The following is a 21,656-nucleotide window of genomic DNA, read 5'->3' as shown; positions in this document are numbered from 1 at the left end:
GGCCGGAGGGTCAACGGCCCCGGCCTCTTCTTCCGACGACTCGTCGGCCGCTTCCTCAACCAGAGGAGCCTCAGGGCCGGCGCTGCTGGCTTCCCCGGCCGCCGCCGCCCACCGGGCGAGCTCCTCCTCCTCCGCAGTTGTCGCGGCCTTGTCCTCCACACCGCCAGCACTGCCGGCCTCCTCGGCAAGTTGTGCCTCCCTCGCCCTCGTGGCGATGTAATCCAGTTCCGCCTGGGTGGTGTCCTGGACGAGCAGCCGCTCGGCGTCGGCGTTGATATACCCCTCGTGCAGGGTGTCGAAGAGCTGCTGCACCTCGGCGTCCTCCGGCTCCTTCCAGCTCGGGTCAGGGCCATGCGCATTGCAGTCCGGCATCATGGCGATGATATCGGACCGGCGCGAGTTGTTGCACAGCGGGACCACCCCCGTCGGCAGCTTGAACAAAGGCCCCTTGAGGACCTTGCCGGCCTTCATGGCGGCCCTCGCGACCTTGCCGGTCCGCTCGACCTCGCCGTCGCGGCCCACATCGAGCTGGAAGAGCCGCTGGCAGAAATGGGCAAGCCCCATCATCGTGAAGTTGTGGTCGAGGCCGGGGCAAAGCCGCATGATGTCGGCGGGGTTCGTGAAGAGCCAGGCCGGCCTCCCCTTGTTGTGCAGTGGAGCGATCCGGCGGCGGATGAAGTCCGCCCCGATCATCTCAAGGGTGAGCCCGGCCTCGGTAAGCCAAAGGATCCTGGTGGTGGCGACCGTGAGCTTCTCGTCGTCGGTGTCGACGTCGCTCCAATCGCTTCTATGGACCGGCGGCGCCCGGCGAACTTCGCAGAACGCCGGCGGGTCCTTCTCTTTGATCCAGCACCACCGGCCCCGCCATTCTTCCCACCTCTCCTTCATGGAGCCATCCGGGTACGCTCCCTTGGATCTTGGGATCCAGGCGATGTAACCCGAAATGGCGCCTCCCGTCTGGATCCGAGGGAAGAAGTAATGGCGGAAGAGCGCCGTGTTGGGGTGCACTCCGGCGAAACCCTCGCAGAGGTGCGTGAAAAGGGCCATGCACGCCACCGCATTCGGGGTAAAATCCAAGAGGCGGAAGCCAAAAGTGTGCATGATGTCGCTGATGAAATCGGAGAAGGGAGGACAAAGCCCGCAAGAAAAATAGTCGACAAAGAAGGGATGCCGATTTGGGGCAGCCTCGACATAGTCGGCGGGGATGACGCGCGTGGCTGGATGCCCCGAATTCTCCCCCCCCCCCCCCCCCCCGTCTTCACCCCCCACAGGGGCCTGAAGGATTCCCGGAGCTCGAACACGTCAACTGTCGAGGCGAAGAAGGCGGACTGCGTCTGCTGCACCGCCAGCGCACTCTTCAGCGGCTCCGCCGCTCCGGCGTTCTTGGGCACGCCCTTGCCCTTGATGGATTTCGGCGCCATGGCGGCTAGGAGAGAAGGGCAAAGGCGGAGGGAACGCAACGGCGGCGAGCGAGAGAGAAGCTTGGGGAAGAAGAGGAAGACAAGCTGACGCTTCCGGGATTGGGATTGCGCGAAAGGTAAAAGGAACAGTGCGCCCACAGTTTCCCCTTTTTATGGGGAAGGTGCGGGTCGCGCTGCCCATTTACTATGATGTGACGCATGCGCGCGGGAACTGCCCCACGCATGCCGCCCACGTCACGCGTGCCCCTCCACGCCACGCCACGCCGCGCGCGGGGCATGGGAAGCGAAGCGCACGAAAAAGTTTTACCGCGATAAAAACCGCCCCGCCTGCCCGCGCACCGTTTTGGGCCTGGCCCAACAACGCGTCGCGCTTATGTGTGGCCCAGGCCCGGGGGCTCCTATCGGTGTACAAAAGAAGGGGTGCACCTTTGTACCCCTTTACCTGTGCACGGGCAGTCGGAGCCGCGCCCATGGCCACACCAAGCAGAGCAGGGGAGGTGAACCAAGGCAAAACCGAAGCCCAAGATAGCCAGAGCAACGCCAAGACCGAGAACGCAAAGAGGCAGAGGGGCGGAGCAGTTTCCCCCGGCAAGACCCTTGCCGGGGAGTGCCTCAACAGCCCCGGCAAGACCCTTACCGGGGCAGCTTGCCCCACACCAACAGAGCGAGCCACCCTTGAGCCCACGGTCTCCAACATCACGTGGGGCCAGGGCTCGGGAAGCACCTCTGTGGTGGCATGCAGATCTTTGTGAAGACATATTCAAGATCAAATGAGGATTAGAAGACAACGATCCTCGGCTAGATCCTTACCAAGGAGAGCCACAAGTCCCCCGGCAAGATTCTTGCCGGGGACGACTGCACACCACGGCAAGACCCTTGTCGGGCCCCCCGACAAGGCTCTAGCCGAATACGCCAACAGGGCCACTGCCAGGCCCGCATCAGCCAAGTCTCCACCGCCGTTCACATGCAGCTGCCAGCCCGACCAGCTGGGCAGGCACCTGCGTGTCAACATGCAGCTTCCAGGCCAACTCATCAAGCGCCTGAGTGGCGGCATGCACATCTTCGTGAAGACCCTACCACCACGCCACCTCAGCTGCCTGCCTGCCTACATCACGCCGCACGCATCGCTGGCCAGGGCGCGTGTCGAAGTGAGGAGGAGCGGCGACGGACGGGACGAGCCTCGCCCCCGTCCCTGATAAAGCTAGGGGACACCTCAGCGGCGCATTAAATGCGCCTTGTCCTGTAATACGAGCGATAAGCTTGCAATACTATACGCCTTTCCACCTCCTGTATGCCACTGTGGCAGCCCCTTTCGCCTATAAAAGGAGGCCCATGGCATACTGGAGAAGGATTCGGCTCTTTCGAACCACGCACTCACCACAGCTAGTTCGAGAGCTCAAGAACTCTCTGAAATACACCCACCAAAGCAGGACTAGGGTTTTACGCATCCTCGCGGCCCGAACCTAGGTAAACGATCCTTGTGTTGGCTACTGATCCTACTCTTCTTGCAACCCCGCGCTCCGGCAACCATAGTAGGGATTCTTGTGATCCCATAGGTGTCGTTCCACACCGACACTTATCGGATTGATTCTTTAAAGGATTTGAGAACACTTGATGTATGTCTTGCATGTGCTTATCTGTGGTGATAATGGGATATCACGTGATCTACTTGACGTATGTTTTGGTGATCAACTTGCGGGTTCCGTGACCTCGTGAACTTTTGCATAGGGGTTGGCACACGTTTTCGCCTTGACTCTCCGGTAGAAACTTTGGGGCACTCTTTGAAGTACTTTGTGTTGGTTTGAATAGATGAATCTGAGATTGTGTGATGCATATCGTATAATCATACCCACGGATACTTGAGGTGACATTGGAGTATCTAGGTGACATTAGGGTTTTGGTTGATTTGTGTCTTAAGGTGTTATTCTAGTACGAACTCTATGATAGATTGAAAGGAAAGAATAGCTTCGTGTTATTTTACTACGGACTCTTGTATAGATCGATCAGAAAGAATAACTTTGAGGTGGTTTCGTACCCTACAATAATCTCTTCGTTTGTTCTCCGCTATTAGTGACTTTGGAGTGACTCTTTGTTGCATGTTGACGGATAGTTATATGATCTAATTATGTTATTATTGTTGAGAGAACTTGCACTAGTGAAAGTATGAACCCTAGGCCTTGTTTCAACGCATTGCAGTACCGTTTGTGCTCACTTTTATCATTAGTTACCTTGCTGTTTTTATATTTTCAGATTACAAAACCTATATCTACCATCCATATTGCACTTGTATCACCATCTCTTCGCTGAACTAGTGCACCTATACAATTTACCATTGTATTGGGTGTGTTGGGGACACAAGAGACTCTTTGTTATTTGGTTGCAGGGTTGTTTGAGAGAGACCATCTTCATCCTACGCCTCCCACGGATTGATAAGCCTTAGGTCATCCACTTGAGGGAAATTTGCTACTGTCCTACAAACCTCTGCACTTGGAGGCCCAACAACGTCTACAAGAAGAAGGTTGCGTAGTAGACATCAGATGCCCTCTGATTTTGAGACTAGTTTTAAAGAATTTATGATTTCTCAAAAGAATTTCAATGCTTTGCTTGAAGAAAAATTGCATAAGATTGATGAATTGGCTCGGAACGTGGATAGAATTTCTCTTGATGTTGATTCTTTGAAACTTAGATCTATTCCACCTAAGCATGATATCAATGAGTCTCTCAAAGCCATGAGAATTTCCATTGATGAGTGCAAGGAAAGAACTGCTAGGATGCGTGCTAAGAAAGATTGCTTTGTGAAGGCGTGTTCTTCTAGTTTTTATGAGAATAAAGATGAAGATCTAAAAGTTATTCATGTGTCCCCTATTAAATCCTTGTTTTGCAATATGAATCTTGAAGAGGATGGGACTGGAGATGAGTCAACTTTAGTTAGAAGGCGTCCCAAAAATTCGGAGTTTTGAGATCTTGACGCTAAAATTGGTAAAAGTGGGATTGAAGAGGTTAAAACTTTAGATAGCAATGAACCCACTATCTTGGATTTCAAGGAATTTAATTATGATAATTGCTCTTTGATAGATTGTATTTCCTTGTTGCAATCCGTGCTAAATTCTCCTCATGCTTATAGTCAAAATAAAGCTTTTACTAAACATATCGTTGATGCTTTGATGCAATCTTATGAAGAAAAACTTGAGTTGGAAGTTTCTATCCCTAGAAAACTTTATGATGAATGGGAACCTACAATTAAAATTAAAATTAACAATCATGAATGCTATGCTTTGTGTGATTTGGGTGCTAGTGTTTCCACGATTCCAAAAACTTTGTGTGATTTGCTAGGTTTCCGTGAATTTGATGATTGCTCTTTAAACTTGCATCTTGCGGATTCCACTATCAAGAAACCTATGGGAAGAATTAATGATGTTCTTATTGTTGCAAATAGGAATTATGTGCCCGTAGATTTCATTGTTCTTGATATAGATTGCAATCCTTCATGTCCTATTATTCTTGGTAGACCTTTCCTTAGAACGATTGGTGCAATCATTGATATGAAGCAAGGGTATATTAGATTCCAATTTCTGTTAAGGAAATGTATGGAACACTTCCCTAGAAATAAAATTAAATTACCATATGAATCTATTATGAGAGCCACCTATGGATTGCCTATCAAAGATGACAATACCTAGATCTATCCTCGCTTTTATGCCTAGCTAGGGACGTTAAACGATAGCGCTTGTTGGGAGGCAACCCAATTTTATTTTAGTTTTTTGCTTTTTGGTTCTGTTTAGGAATAAATAATCCATCTAGCTTCTGTTTAGATGTGGTTTTGTGTTTTAATTAGTGTTTGTGCCAAGTAGAACCTTTGGGAAGACTTGGGGAAAGTCTTTGCGATCTTGCTGTAAAAAACAGAAACTTTAGTGCTCACGAGATTAGCTACAACTTTTTACTGGAGAGTGCTATTTAGTTGATTATTTTTGCAGATGATTAATAGATAAATTCCTCACGTCCAGCAATTTATTTTAGAATTTTTGGAGTTTCATAAGTTTGTGTTAGTTACAGATTACTATAGACTGTTCTGTTTTTGACAGATTCTGTTTTTCGCGTGTTGTTTGCTTATTTTAATGAATCTATGGCTAGTAATGGAGTTTATGAACCATAGAAAAGTTGGAATACAGTAGGTTTAACACCAATATAAATAAATAATGAGTTCATTACAGTACCTTGAAGTGGTGTTTTGTTTTCTTTCGCTAACGGAGCTCACGAGATTTTCTGTTAAGTTTTGTGTTGTGAAGTTTTCAAGTTTGGGTAAAGATTTGATGGATTATGGAACAAGGATTGGCAAGAGCCTAAGCTTGGGTATGCCCGAGTCACCCCAAGGTAAAATTCAAGGACAACTAAAAGCTTAAGCTTGGGGATGCCCCGGAAGGCATCCCCTCTTTCGTCTTTGTCTATCGGTAACTTTACTTGGGGCTATATTTTTATTCACCACATGATATGTGTTTCGCTTGGAGCGTCTTGTATGATTTGAGTCTTTTCTTCTTAGTTTATCACAATCATCCTCGCTGTACACACCTTTTGAGAGAGACACGCATGATTCAGAATTTGTTAGAATACTCTATGTGCTTCACTTATATCTTTTGAGCTATATAGTTTTTGCTCTAGTGCTTCACTTATATCTTTTAGAGCACGGTGGTGGTTTTATTTTATAGAAATTATTGATCTATCATACTTCACTTATATTATTTTGAGAGTCTTAAACAGCATGGTAATTTTCTTTAATTGTGAAATTAATCCGAATATGATGGGCATCCAAGATGAGCATAATAAAAACTTCCATATTGAGTTCATTGAATATCATGAGAAGTTTGATACTTAATAAGTGTTTTGAGATATAAAGGTGGTAATATTAGAGTGTGCTAGTTGAGTAATTGTGAAATTGAGAAATACTTGTGTTAAGGTTGGCAAGTCCCGTAGCATGCACGTATGGTAAAAGTTGTGTGACAATTCTGACACATAAGGTGTTCTTTTATTGCTTTCCTTATGAGTGGCGGTCAGGGACGAGCGATGGTCTTTTCCTATCAATCTATCCCTCTAGGGGTATGCATAGTAGTACTTTGCTTTGAGGGCTAATAAACTTTTGCAATAAGTATATGAGTTCTTTATGACTAATGTGAGTCCATGGATTATACGCACTCTCAATCTTCCACAATTTTCTAGCCTCTACAGTACCGTGCATTGCCCTTTCTCGCCTTGAGAGTTGGTGCAAACTTCGCCGGTGCATCCAAACCCCGTGATATGATACGCTCTATCACACATAAACCTCCTTATATCTTCCTCAAAACAGCCGCCATACCTACCTATCATGGCATTTCCATAGCCATTCTGAGATATATTGCCATGCAACTTTCCACCGTTCCGTTTATTATGACACGCTTCATCATTGTCATATTGCTTTGCATGATCATGTAGTTGAGATCGTATTTTGTGGCAAAGCCACCATTCATAATTTTTTCATACATGTCACTCTTGATTCATTGCATATCCCGGTACACCGCCGGAGGCATTCACATAGAGTCATATTTTGTTCTAAGTATTGAGTTGTAATTCTTGAGTTATAAGTAATAAAAGTGTGATGATCATCATTATTAGAGCATTGTCCCATGTGAGGAAAGGATGATGGAGACTATGATTCCCCCACAAGTCGGGATGAGATTCCGGACTAAATAAAAAAAGAGGCCAAAGAAAAAAAAGAGAAGGCCCAAGAAAAAAAAGAAAAAAAAAAGAGAAGGCCCAAGAAAAAGAGAGAAGGGACAATGTTACTATCCTTTTTCCACACTTGTGCTTTAAAGTAGCACCGTGATCTTCATGATAGAGAGTCTCCTATGTTGTCACTTTCATATACTAGTGGGAATTTTTCATTATCGAACTTGGCTTGTATATTTCAATGATGGGCTTCCTCAAAATGCCCTAGGTCTTCGTGAGCAAGCGAGTTAGATGCACACCCAATTAGTTTCTTTTGTTGAGCTTTCATACATTTATAGCTCTAGTGCATCCGTTGCATGGCAATCCCTACTCCTCTCATTGACATCAATTGATGGGCATCTCCATAGCCAATTGATTAGCCACGTCAATGTGAGACTTCCTATCTTTTTGTCTTCTCACATAACCCCCATCATTATACTTTATTCCACCCATAGTGCTATATCCATGGCTTGCACTCATGTATTGCATAAGGTTGAAAAGGCTGAAGCGCGTTAAAAAGTATGAACCAATTGCTCGGCTTGTCATCGGGGTTATGCATGATGAGAAAGTTTTGTGTGACGAAATTGAAACATGGCCTAACTATACGATTTTGTAGGGATAAGCTTTCTTTGACTATGTTATTTTGATAGGACATAATTGCTTGGTTAGCATGTTTGAAGTATTATTGTTTTTATGTCAACATTAAAATTTTATCTTGAATCTTTCGGATCTAAATATTCATGCCACAATAAAAATAATTACATTGAAAATTATGCTAAGAAGCATTCCACATCAAAAATTCTGTTTTTATCATGTACCTACTCGAGGACGAGCAGGAATTAAGCTTGGTGATGCTTGATACGTCTCCAACGTATCTATAATTTTTTATTGTTCCATGCTATTATATATACTGTTTTGGATGTTTAATGGGCTTATTTATACACTTATATATTATTTTTGGGACTAACCTATTAACCGGAGGCCCAGCCCAAATTGTTGTTTCTTTTGCCTATTTCAGTGTTTCACAGAAAAAGAATATCAAACGGAGTCCAAACGGAATGAAACCTTCGGGAGCGTGATTTTTGGAACAAACATGATCCAGAGGACTTGGAGTGGATGTCAAGCAATCAACAAGGAGGCCACGAGGCAGGGGGCGCGCCTACCCCCTGGGCGCGCCCTCCACCCTCATGGGCCCCTCGTGGCTCCACCGACCTAGTTCTTCCTCCTATATAAACCTACGTACCCCCAAACCATCGAGGAGCACCACGAAAACCTAATTCCACCGCCGCAACCTTCTGTACCCGTGAGATCCCATCTTGGGGCCTTTTCCGGCGCTCCGCCGGAGGGGGCATTGATCACGGAGGGCTTCTACATCAACACCATAGCCTCTCCGATGTTGTGTGAGTAGTTTACCTCAGACCTTCGGGTCCATAGTTATTTGCTAGATGGCTTCTTCTCTCTCTTTGGATGTCAATACAAATTTCTCCTCGATTCTCTTGGAGATTTATTCGATGTAATCTTCTTTTGCGGTGTGTTTGTCGAGATCCGATGAATTGTGGGTTTATAATCAAGATTATCTATGAACAATATTTGAATCTTCTCTGAATTCTTTTATGTATGATTGTTATCTTTGCAAGTCTCTTCGAATTATCAGTTTGGTTTGGCCTACTAGATTGATCTTTCTTGCAATGGGAGAAATGCTTAGCTTTGGGCTCAATCTTGCGGTGCTCGATCCCAGTGACAGTAGGGGAAACGACATGTATTGTATTGTTGCCATCGAGGATAAAAAGATGGGGTTTATATCATATTGCATGAGTTTATCCCTCTACATCATGCCATCTTGCTTAAAGCGTTACTCCGTTCTTATGAACTTAATACTCTAGATGCATGCTGGATAGCGGTCGATGTGTGGAGTAATAGTTGTAGATGCAGGCAGGAGTCGGTCTACTTGTCACGGACGTGATGCCTATATACATGATCATACCTAGATATTCTCATAACTACGCTCAATTCTATCAATTGCTCGACAGTACTTTGTTCACCCACCGTAATACTTATGTTATCTTGACAGAAGCCACTAGTGAAACCTATGGCCCCGGGGTCTATTTTCCATCATATTAGTTTCCCGTCAACAAGCTATTTCTTGCGCCGTTTATTTTGCAATCTTTACTTTTAATCTTTATCATAAAAATACCAAAAATATTATCTTATCTTCTCCATCAGATCTCACTTTTGCAAGTGGTCATGAAGGGATTGACAACCCCTTTATCGCGTTGGTTGCAAGGTTCTTATTTGTTTGTGTAGGTGCAAGGGACTTGAGCGTGGCCTCCTACTGGATTGATACCTTGGTTCTCAAAAACTGAGGAAAATACTTACGCTACTTTGCTGCATCACCCTTTTCCTCTTTAAGGGAAAACCAACGCAGTGCTCAAGAGGTAGCACTGGATCGAGGGGATCAAGCACCCACGCACGGGATCGGGCGCCCGCTCGTGAGAAGGCCCAAGATGGATCGAGGGGATCGAGCCCCCAGGCGCGGGATCGAGCGCCCGCTCGCGGGAAGCCGGCACGCACACTCCCGCAGGCGAGCAGAGGCCAGGGGCCGGCGGCAGCAGCAGGAAGCGGGTCCGGCAGGAAGTTGAGGAGCAGTCTGGCCGGTCCGTGGCAGAGGCGCGAGCGAGCGGCCGACCACCAGACGAGCTTGAGATAGGCAGCCGGGCAGCGGGTTCCGGCGGGGCAGCGTGGCAGCTGGGGAGAGCGAGACGAAGAGGAGGCAGCGGGGTCCGTGACGAGGGATGGCCGGCCGGCCGGGCAAGAGGTGGCAGCGACCGGGCCGGGGCAGCCGGATCCGCGACGGGAAGGGCCGAAATCGGGAGAGAATCTAGCACGGAGTTGCAGCGTGCGGGAGAGAGGGGATCCTAACATCTGATACCATGTTGGATAAACAGCAACTAATCTTTACTTAGAGCCAAGGACCATTACATATACATGTGTGACAAAGTGCAGAAAGCCCATTATACAACGGGGATATACCAAACAGAGACTATACACATCTAACACTTGTCAACTATTCGTCGTCCAAGTCCCTTCACACGCCGCCATCACTGCGACAGCCCCGCAGCGAACCTGCATACCTTGCCTCGGAATGCCTTACAGGCAGGCCTTGTGCAGAATGCCGCCAATAGATGTCCAACCACGGCATTCTTCCAATGCGCCTGTGTATGTTCGCCGGAAATACGACGTTCTGAAAATTTGCAGCTGTTGCATGCTTTGGAGGCGTTCGTCTAAATCGCCTCAAATACTCTGGTCTATTGAGGCAATCCCTAAAAATGCCTCCGGACAACATATAACAAGGTGTTTTAGAAAACGCCTCCACCACAATGCCTCCGATCAACCAACGTGATGTACTGTGAAGAGGCTGATTACGCAAAGCAACATGGAGACAAAGAGATCTATTTGTTGCTAGTTATTCAGTGAATTGGTTGGCTTCCAAAAAAATTGTTAGATCATGCAATGGACAAATAGTCAATTGCCTATTCGATACATGAGTTTGTTATTAGAGTTGTAGCATGAAGTTTTCGAGCATCACTAAAGTCTGAAGACTGTAGGTTGTTATTTGAAGCGACAACAAACCATGTGGTGTACTACAATAGTGACCTTACTAGATCGTTTGCTATGTTTGTCACTAGATTTTATTATTTTATTAAAATGTGATTTGGTAACTATGCATAGTTACATAACATCGGTTAAGAATGGTCTGTTTACACAGAAGTTAAGTTTCAGCACGGACCTGCAACACAGAAAAATACATATATCATGTCCGTCTATAGATATTCACGTGTGTAGTGACATGGGTATTAAACTAGCTGAGAGTTGATAACTATAGTAGTTGAGGGGCTTGAGGCAACATCGAAGTTGCAATAAAAGCACTCAGATGTCTGCAATTTATTTCGTTGACTAAAAACATTTGCAAAGCAAAAAAGAAACAAACACAAATAGAAGAGAGGCTGGTGAGAAGGCAGAATTGAAGGAACCCACTGAATATAGATGTCTTTCAACTGCAAAACTTAAAGCAAGAACATGAGGTAATCACTCTCATCCCCAAAGTGACTGGAGCCTCGGACATCTGACAATTTCGACCGATTACGGTGATTAATGTCATCTTCCGCATCCTCGCTAAGGGGTACGCCATTAGGGTGGCCCCTATTGCCGAGCGGATCACTCACCCTGACCAGTCCGCCTTCATCCAGGGCCGATATATCCTTGATGGAGTCTTGGTATTCCACGAAGCTCTCCATGAGGTGCACTCCAAACACCTCAAGGCAGTCTTCCTGAAACTGGATTTCCACAAGGCTTATGACACGGTGATACGTCTCTGTCGTATCTATAATTTTTTATTATTCCATGCCAATATTCTACAACTTTCATATATTTTTGGCAACTTTTTATACTATTTTTGGGGACTAACATATTGATCCAGTGCCCAGTGCCAGTTCCTGTTTGTTGCATGTTTTTGTTTCGCAGAATATCCATATCAAACAGAGTCCAAACAGGATAAAACGGACGGAGATTATTTTTGGAATATTCAGAGAATATGGGAAGGAAAATCCACGCGAGACGGTGCCCGAGGGAGGCACGAGGCAGGGGGGCGCGCCCCACCCCTTTGGGCGCGCCCCTGACCCTCGTGGGCCCCCCGTAAGGCGGTTGATGCCCTTCTTCGGCCGCAAGAAAGCTAATTTTTAGGGGGGAAATCACGGCGAAGATTTCAGTCCAATCGTAGTTACGGATCTCCATATATATACGAAACGGTGAAAGGGCAGCAGACCAGAACGCAGAAACAGAGAGACAGATCCAATCTCGGAGGGGCTCTCGCCCCTCCCACGCCATGGAGGCCAAGGACCAGAGGGGAAACCCTTCTCCCATCTAGGGAGGAGGTCAAGGAAGAAGAACAAGAAGGGGCCCCCTCTCCCCTTCTCTTCCGGTGGCGCCGAAACGCTGCCGTGGCCATCATCATCACCGCAATCTTCACCAACAACTTCACCGCCATCATCACCAACTCTTCCCCCCTCTATGCAGCGGTGTAACCTCTCTCTTACCCGCTGTAATCTCTACTTAAACATGGTGCTCAACGCTATATATTATTTCCCAATGATGTATGGCTATCCTATGATGTTTGAGTAGATCCATTTTGTCCGATGGGTTATTTGATGATCAAGATTGGTCTGAGTTGCATGTTCTATTATTGGTGCTGTCCTATGGTGCTCTCCGTGTCGCGCAAGCGTGAGGGATCCCCGCTGTAGGGTGTTGCAATACGTGTGTTGCGTGAGTGACTGAAACACAAACCCGAGTAATGGGGTTGTTGCATATGGGATAAAGTGGACTTGATGCTTTAATGCTATGGTTGGGTTTTACCTTAATGATCATTAGTAGTTGCGGATGCTTGCTAGAGTTCCAATCATAAGTGCATATGATCCAAGTAGAGAAAGTATGTTAGCTTATGCCTCTCCCTCAAATAAAATTGCAATAATGATTACCGGTCTAGTTATCGATTTCCTAGGGACAAATAACTTTCTCGTAACAAAAAGCTCTCTACTAAAACTAACTTAGTTGTGTCTTCATCTAAACAGCCCCTAGCTTTTATTTACGTGCTCTTTATTATCTTGCAAACCTATCCAAAAACACCTACAAAGTACTTCTAGTTTCATACTTGTTCTAGGTAAAGCGAACGTCAAGCGTGCGTAGAGTTGTATCGGAGGTTGATAGAACTTGAGGGAATATTTGTTCTACCTTTAGCTCCTCGTTGGGTTCGACACTCTTACTTATCGCAAGAGGCTACAATTGGTCCCCTATACTTGTGGGTTATCAAGACCTTTTTCTGGCGCCGTTGCCGTGGAGCAATAGCGTGGGGTGAATATTCTCGTGTGTGCTTAATTGTTTGCTTTATTACTAAGTAATTTTTATTTGCTGTTCTTAGTTGTTTTCTATCTTTAGTTATCGGTAGGAAATGCAAAATACCAAAAAAATTAGTTGTCCCTACTGAACCAATGGTTGAAGAACCACTCAAAATCTATCACACTCCTGAAGCTTATTACTTGGATCATCTTCGATCCCTATGTGCTCGTGCTGAAACCCCAACTAGCTTAGTTGAGGGCAAATCTTTAGATGAGCATGCTTGTTATGTGCGACACCGTATATCTTAAAAAGAGAAACTTTTACTGGGTCAAATTCATCATTTGCAATGCTATGCTTGGAATTTATGTGAAATATATGATTTTACTTGTTGTTCTGAAAACCCTAAGAAACACTTTCCCTATCAATGTGATTTTAGTGATAATGGAATCATATCTTCGTATGCTAAGGGTGTTTATAATTACAATGATGTTCAACAAATTGAAGAATTTGTTGCTTTTAAGGGTGCTTATGAAATAGCTTCTTTGATTGAAAAGTATGATGCTACTCTTTACAAATCTGAAAACTTTTCCATACTTAAATATTGCTATGATAATTATGCTTCTAATGCCTATGTTGAACCACATATTGAGGACTACTCCGCTGTCCAAGAAAAGACTAATATTTTGCAGGAGTCTATGGAAGAAGAAATTGATGACATTGTGAGCTCATTGGATGAAAAAGATGAGGAGAGCGAAGAACAAAAGGAGGAAGAGCGGATTAGCTACTCGTGCCCACCTTCTAATGAGAGACTAACTCTTCAACTCATACATTGTTCAATTTCCCTTCGTGCTTACCGACGGATGATTGCTATGATGACTATTATGATCCCGTTGATTCTCTTGACATATCCCTTTTTGATGATGCTTGCTATGCTTGTGGCCAAGATGCCAATATGAATGATGCTTATGGAGATGAACTTGCTATAGTTCCTTATATTAAACATGAAATTGTTGCTATTGCACCCACGCATGATAGTCCTATTATCTTTTTGAATTCTCCCGACTACACTATATCGGAGAAGTTTGCCCTTATTAAGGATTATATTGATGGGTTGCATTTTACCGTTGCACATGATGATTTTGATGAATATAATATGCATGTGCTTGCTGCTCCTACTTGCAATTATTATGAGAGAGGAACTATATCTCCACCTCTCTATGTTTCCAACACGATAAAATTGCAAGAAACTGTTTATACTATGCATTGGCCTTTACTTTGTGTGCATGAATTGTTCTTTTATGACATGCCGATGCATAGGAAGAGAGTTGTACTTCGTTTTTGCATGATATATGTTGCTTTGTGCTCACTACTAAATGCCAAATCATTGCTAATTAAAATTGGCTTTGATATACCTTGGGATCCGGGTGGATCCATTACTTGAGCACTATATGCCTAGCTTAATGGCTTTAAAGAAAGCGCTGCCAGGGAGACAACCCAGAAGTTTTAGAGAGTCATTTATTTATGTTGAGTGCTTTCATAGAGTTTAAAAACAAAAAAATAAAGAGGGGAGCCTAAAACTTTTTCAAAAAGAAAAGCGAAAGTGAGAAAGACGAGCATTGTTGAAGTGGGAGCTAGCCTTGAAGTTTGTTCATGCTCACGGAAACTTTGTGAATCTTGATTACAGAAACTTTTCAACAAAAATAATTATTCCCTTGTACAATTCCATTGTATAATAAAAATAATGTGCCAAAGTTTGCCTTTAGGATGTTTACAATGCTTGTTGGTTTGTACGGTGCAGGACAGAAATTTTGGCTGTAGTGCGCGATTTTACATTTTTTACTGGAACGTCAAACGGTTCGGATTCTTTTTGCACTGTCTTTATATACAAATTGCTTATTTTTTCTAATTTTGGAAGAATTTTTCAAGTATCAGAAGTATGGTCAATGTTCAGATTATTACAGACTGTTCTGTTTTAGACAGATTCTGTTTTTGATGCATAGTTTGCTTGTTTTGATGAAACTATCAATTTATATCAGTGGATTAAGCCATGAAAAAGTTATATTACAGTAGACATAATGCAAAAACAAAATATGAATTGGTTTGCAACATTACTTAGAGTGGTGATTTGCTTTATTCTACTAACGGATCTTACCGAGTTTTTTGTTGAAGTTTTGTGTGGATGAAGTGTTCGATGATCGAGAAGGTCTCGATGTGAGAAGAAGGAAGAGAGGCAAGAGCTCAAGCTTGGGGATGCCCGAGGCACCCCAAGTAAATATTCAAGGAGACTCAAGCGTCTGAGCTTGGGGATGCCTCGGAAGGCATCCCCTCTTTCTTCAACAAGTATCAGTATGTTTTCGGATTCGTTTCATTCATGCGACATGTGCAAATCTTGGAGCGTCTTTTGCTTTAGTTTTCACTTTTCTTTTATGCACCATGCTGGTATGAGATAGTCCTTGGTTTATTTATAGAATTCTCTATGCACTTCACTTATATCTTTTGAGTATGGCTTTATAGAATGCTTCATGCGCTTCACTTATATCATTTGAAGTTTGGATTGCCTGTTTCTCTTTACATAGAAAACCGCCATTTGTAGAATGATCTTTTGCTTCACTTATATTTGTTAGAGCGTGCGCATATCTTTTGTAGAAAGAATTAAACTCTCTTGCTTCACTTATATCTATTTAGAGAATTGACAGGAATTGGTCATTCACATGGTTAGTCATAAAATCCTACATAAAACTTGTAGATCACTGAATATGATATGTTTGATTCCTTGCAATAGTTTTGCGATATAAAGATGGTGATATTAGAGTCATGCTAGTGGGTAGTTGTGGATTGTAGAAATACTTGTGTTGAAGTTTGTGATTCCCGTAGCATGCACGTATGGTGAACCGTTATGTGATGAAGTCGGAGCATGATTTATTTATTGATTGTCTTCTTTATGAGTGGCAGTCGGGGACGAGCGATGGTCTTTTCCTACCAATCTATCCCCCTAGGAGCATGCGCGTAGTACTTTGTTTCGATAACTAATAGATTTTTGCAATAAGTATGTGAGTTCTTTATGACTAATGTTGAGTCCATGGATTATACGCACTCTCACCCTTCCATCATTGCTAGCCTCTTCGGTACCGTGCATTGCCCTTTCTCACCTCGAGAGTTGGTGCAAACTTCGCCGGTGCATACAAACCCCGTGATACGATACGCTCTATCACACATAAGCATCATTATATCTTCCTCAAAACAGCCACCATACCTACCTATCATGGCATTTCCATAGCCATTTCGAGATATATTGCCATGCAACTTCCATCATCATCATATACATGACTTGAGCATTTATTGTCATATTCCTTTGCATGATAGATAGCTAGCATGATATTTTCATGGCTTGTCCATTTTTTGATGTCATTGCTATGCCAGATCATTGCACATCCCGGTACACCGCCAGAGGCATTCATATAGAGTCATACCTTTGTTCTAGTATCGAGTTGTAATATTGAGTTGTAAGTAAATAAAAGTGTGATGATCATCATTATTAGAGCATTGCCCCAGTGAGGAAAGGATGATGGAGACTATGATTCCCCCATAAGTCGGGATGAGACTCCGGACTTTACAAAAAAAAGAGGCCAAAGAAGCCCAAATAAAAAAAGGGGCCAAAGAAGCCCACCAAAAAAATAAAAAAAGGAAAATAAAAAAAATGAGAGAAAAAGAGAGAAGGGGCAATGCTACTATCCTTTTACCACACTTGTGCTTCAAGAGTAGCACCATGTTCTTCATATAGAGAGTCTCTTGAGTTATCACTTTCATATACTAGTGGGAATTTTCATTATAGAACTTGGCTTGTATATTCCGATGATGGGCTTCCTCAAATGCCCGAGGTCTTCATGAGCAAGCAAGTTGGATGCACACCCACTTAGTTTTCAGTATGAGCTTTCATACACTTATAGCTCTAGTGCATCCGTTGCATGGCAATCCCTACTCCTCATATTGACATCGATTGATGGGCATCTCCATAGCTCGTTGATTAGCCGCGTCGATGTGAGACTTTCTCCTCTTTGTCTTCTCCACACAACCTCCACCATAATATTCTATTCCACCTATAGTGCTATGTCCATGGCTCACGCTCATGTATTGCGTGAAAGTTGAAAAGGTTTGAGAACGTCAAAAGTATGAAACAATTGCTTGGCTTGTCATCGGGGTTGTGCATGATGTGAATTTTTGTGTGGTGGAGATGGAGCATAGCGAGACTATATGATTTTGTAGGGATAAATTTCTTTGGCCATGTTATTTTGAAAAGACATGATTTCTTTATTAGTAGGCTTGAAGTATTATTGTTTTTATGTCAAATGATAGACTATTGCTTTGAATCACTCGTATCTTAATATTCATGCCATGATTAGATACATGATCAAGATTATGCTAGGTAGCATTCCACATCAAAAATTATCTTTTTTATCATTTACCTACTCGAGGACGAGCAGGAATTAAGCTTGGGGATGCTGATACGTCTCCGTCGTATCTATAATTTTTTATTGTTCCATGTCAATATTCTACAACTTTCATATATTTTTGGCAACTTTTTATACTATTTTTGGGGACTAACAAATTGATCCAGTGCCCAGTGCTAGTTTCTGTTTGTTGCATGTTTTTGTTTCGCAGAATATCCATATCAAACGGAGTCCAAACAGGATAAAAACGGACGGAGATTATTTTTGGAATATTCGGAGAATATGGGAAGGAAAATCCACGGGAGACGGTGCCCGAGGGAGGCACGAGGCAGGGGGGCGCGCTCCTGACCCTCGTGGGCCCCCCGTAAGGCGGTTGATGCCCTTCTTCGGCCGCAAGAAAGCTAATTTTTAGGAAAAAATCACGGCGAAGATTTTAGTCCAATCGGAGTTACGGATCTCCATACATATACGAAACGGTGAAAGGGTAGCAGACCAGAACGCAGAAACAGAGAGAGACAGAGAGACAGATCCAATCTCAGAGGGGCTCTCGCCCCTCCCACGCCATGGAGGCCAAGGACCAGAGGGGAAACCCTTCTCCCATCTAGGGAGGAGGTCAAGGAAGAAGAAGAAGGGGCCCCTCTACCCTTCTCTTCCGGTGGCGCCGGAACGCTGCCGTGGCCATCATCATCACCGCAATCTTCACCAACAACTTCACCGCCATCATCACCAACTCTTCCCCCCTCTATTCAGCGGTGTAACCTCTCTCTTACCCGCTGTAATCTCTACTTAAACATGGTGCTCAACGCTATATATTATTTCCCAATGATGTATGGCTATCCTATGATGTTTGAGTAGATCTGTTTTGCCCTATGGGTTATTTGATGATCAAGATTGGTTTGAGTTGCATGTTTTATTATTGGTGCTGTCATATGGTGCTCTCCGTGTCACGCAAGCGTGAGGGATCCCCGCTGTAGGGTGTTGCAATACGTTCATGATTCTCTTATAGTGGGTTGCGTGAGTGACTGAAACATAAACCCGAGTAAGGGGGTTGTTGCGTATGGGATAAAGAGGACTTGATGCTTTAATGCTATGGTTGGATTTTACCTTAATGATCTTTAGTAGTTGCGGATGCTTGCTAGAGTTCCAATCATAAGTGCATATGATCCAAGTAGAGAAAGTATGTTAGCTTATGCCTCTCCCTCAAATAAAATTGCAATAATGATTACCGGTCTAGTTATCGATTGCCTAGGGACAAATAACTTTCTCGTAACAAAAATCTCTCTACTAAAACTAACTTAGTTGTGTCTTCATCTAAACAGCCCCTAGCTTTTATTTACGTGCTCTTTATTATCTTGCAAACCTATCCGAAAACACCTACAAAGTTCTTCTAGTTTCATACTTGTTCTAGGTAAAGCGAACGTCAACGTGCGTAGAGTTGTATCGGAGGTTGATAGAACTTGAGGGAATATTTGTTCTACCTTTAGCTCCTCGTTGGGTTCGACACTCTTACTTATCGAAAGAGGCTATAATTGATCCCCTATACTTGTGGGTTATCACACGGTCAGTTGGGCCTTCCTTCGGGAATGTCTGCTCCGTAAGGGCTTCGACGACAGGTGGGTGACCAGGGTGATGCAGATGGTATCCTCGGGTTGCACCGCGGTGAACATTAATGGGGAGATCTGCCCATTCTTCCCCACATTCTATGGGGTGCGCCAGGGCGACCTCTTCTCCCCGTTCTTGTTTAACATGGTTGTCGATGCGCTGGCGGCTATCTTGGATAAGGCCAAGGCGGCGGGTCACATTAAGGGCATAGTGTTGCATCTAATTGGAGGGAACGGGATTTCCCTTCTCCAATATGCGGACGACACCATTATCATGGTGGAGGGTTCGGAGAGTGATATTTCGAACCTCAAGTTCCTCCTACTATGCTTCCAGCAGATGTCCGGCCTTAGGATCAACTTCGACAAGAGTGAGGTGATGGTCTTGGGCTATGCCTAAGACGATAGAGCATAGTGAATCGGCTTAACTGCCAGCTCGGGTGCTTCCCCACGACATATCTAGGGATACCCATTAGCGACTCCAGGCTTGCGGTGGCCGAGCTGCGCCCCACGGTGGGGAAGCATCAGCACCGTATCGAGCCCTGGCAGGGTCTGTGGCTCTCAAAAGCGCCCCGTACGGTGCTCATTAACTCGTCCCTCTCCAGCCTACTATTATTCATCATGAGCTTCTACAGCCTTCCGGAGACCCTACATCACGAGATTGCCACCATTCAGGGGCGTTTCTTCTGGGCCGGCGAGGGTGATAAGCAGAAGTACCACATGGTCAGGTGGTCTGAGATCTGCAAACCTCGCGACCAGGGCGGACTCGGGATCATGTCCTCCAAACGCATGAACATTGCCCTTCTGACTCGGTGGCTCTGGAGGATTGCCAACGGAGATGGTGGCATGTGGCTTCACATCATTCAGCAGAAATACCTCCGCGTCCAGCCCCTCGCCTTCTGCCAGCGATCTGGGGGCTCCCAGTTCTGGCAATCCATCATTCAGCTCCTCCCTGTCCTCCGGATCGGGACCTCGATCGAGATTGGTTCCGGCACCGCCACGCTGTTATGGTTCGATCGATGGACTGGTGACACGCCCCTTGCGGCCCGCTTTCTGGACCTGTTCTCCACCGCGGTTGCCCCGCAGATCTCCGTGGTGACCGCCCTTATTGACTTAGAGCAACTTGCGTTCCGGAGACCTTTTGGCTCGGCTGAGAACGCGGACTAGCAGGAGTTGCTCGACTGTATTGCACTCCATAAGCCTGATCTCATGACGGACGATGACCGCGCCAGATGGCGCCTAGAGCCTTCTGGTCAATTCTCCACCAAATCCCTCTACCTGGCCATCGCCCCCTCGCTTGGCCATGAGGCGCTCTCCTCCATTTGGGAGATTCGCCTCCCCCAGAAAATTAGGATCTTCTTGTGGCAATGGATTCGCAGCCGCCTCCCATCAGGCGTAGAGGTTCTGAAGCGCAGTGGCCCTAGTGATGGGCGTTGCCCGCTCCGTGGGCCTGAAGAAGATTCAAACCATATCTTCTTCACCTGCGTGTCCGCGCAGTTCCTATGGAGCTGTTTCCGCGAGATTGTGGGCGGAAGCTGGGACCATAACAACTTCCCCGCTCTCTTTGCCGAACTCCAGGCGATGCCACCCGCGTTGTGCCACATTAGGTGGCTGACCATTGGGGTCCTTGCCAGCATATTCCTCTTCGTCGTGCTACTGATGCTTTGTTCAAATTGTCTGGTTACTTGCAGCTTTGGTGGCCGCTTAGCCGTCCCAGGGAGAGAGACGCCATCACCTCCATCATCACCCAGCTTCGTGCAATGGCTCTCCGGTTGGCTCCACCGCTTCCCCCACCACCACCGGAACCAGATTAGATCGTCGTCTTCTCGCCTCCGCCACCGCTGTCTAGGGGTGTTTCGTCGTGAGTCTGTGTTGGGCTTGTTGTGTTGTGCCCACAACGGAACTTGGGTCTGTTTGTGTTTGTGTGTGTGTGTGTGTGTGTTGGACCTTGCCTACGATGGCATCGTGTTGGTGTGTGGTGTGTTATGTTGTTACCTGATACTTTATGCTTGGTGGTTGCTTTATTTATAAAGCAGGGTGAAAGCCTTTTTCGGTAATGATGGATATGGTTCTCTATTAGTATGTTGTGGTAGGCATCCACCAAGGGTAAGTTTATCGGTTTCTAATATGTCCATCAGACGTCGTTGAATGTACACACGAACAAAACAAGGCAACGGTTGCTAATGACATTCCTTGAGAGATTTCAGTTGTTTTTGACGTCACCGTCCGGCATTGCTTTCCCAGAGGCGCGGATCTATTAAAGGTTGACGTGGAAGTACTAGTGTTCTTCAATCTCTAAATCTAGATTCCAGCTATGAATTTCCTTCACTGCACAACAATGCTAGCGAAAATAATAACATCGAATTGACACGTTTTTTTACGTGGGGTTCAGACATGGTTGTCTTAAACCAATCAAGTTGCACACAAGTCTATGCAATTTCTCAAGTGCAACTAGATAAAGAATCAATTCTCACATTATGATCGATTCTATAAAAAGAAATTTCTTGGCCTATGTAGAAATGAACCATGAATGGGTGGCTCTATATTTGCCAAGCCATTGGCAA

The 21,656-nt window shown here is 45.2% G+C and overlaps 1 protein-coding gene across 1 annotated transcript; it reads left to right on the top strand.

Annotated features, from left to right (window-relative positions):
* The first annotated feature begins 20,301 nt into the window (after positions 1 to 20,301).
* Positions 20,302 to 20,800, top strand: LOC141027411 (uncharacterized). Its single transcript, XM_073504440.1, has 2 exons — positions 20,302 to 20,602; positions 20,784 to 20,800. The coding sequence occupies exons 1-2, from the start codon at positions 20,302 to 20,304 to the stop codon at positions 20,798 to 20,800; spliced, it is 318 nt and encodes a 105-aa protein (XP_073360541.1).
* The last annotated feature ends 856 nt before the right edge of the window (positions 20,801 to 21,656 follow it).

Source organism: Aegilops tauschii, chromosome 7 (assembly GCF_002575655.3).
Source record: "Aegilops tauschii subsp. strangulata cultivar AL8/78 chromosome 7, Aet v6.0, whole genome shotgun sequence".
In the NCBI taxonomy this organism is placed as follows: Eukaryota; Viridiplantae; Streptophyta; class Magnoliopsida; order Poales; family Poaceae; genus Aegilops; species Aegilops tauschii.
This window is presented reverse-complemented; position numbering and strand designations above follow the sequence as displayed.

Coding starts and splice junctions, on each gene's coding strand:
- LOC141027411 (XM_073504440.1), top strand. CDS start 20,302: ATGACGGACGATGACCGCGCCAGATGGCGCCTAGAGCCTTCTGGTCAA.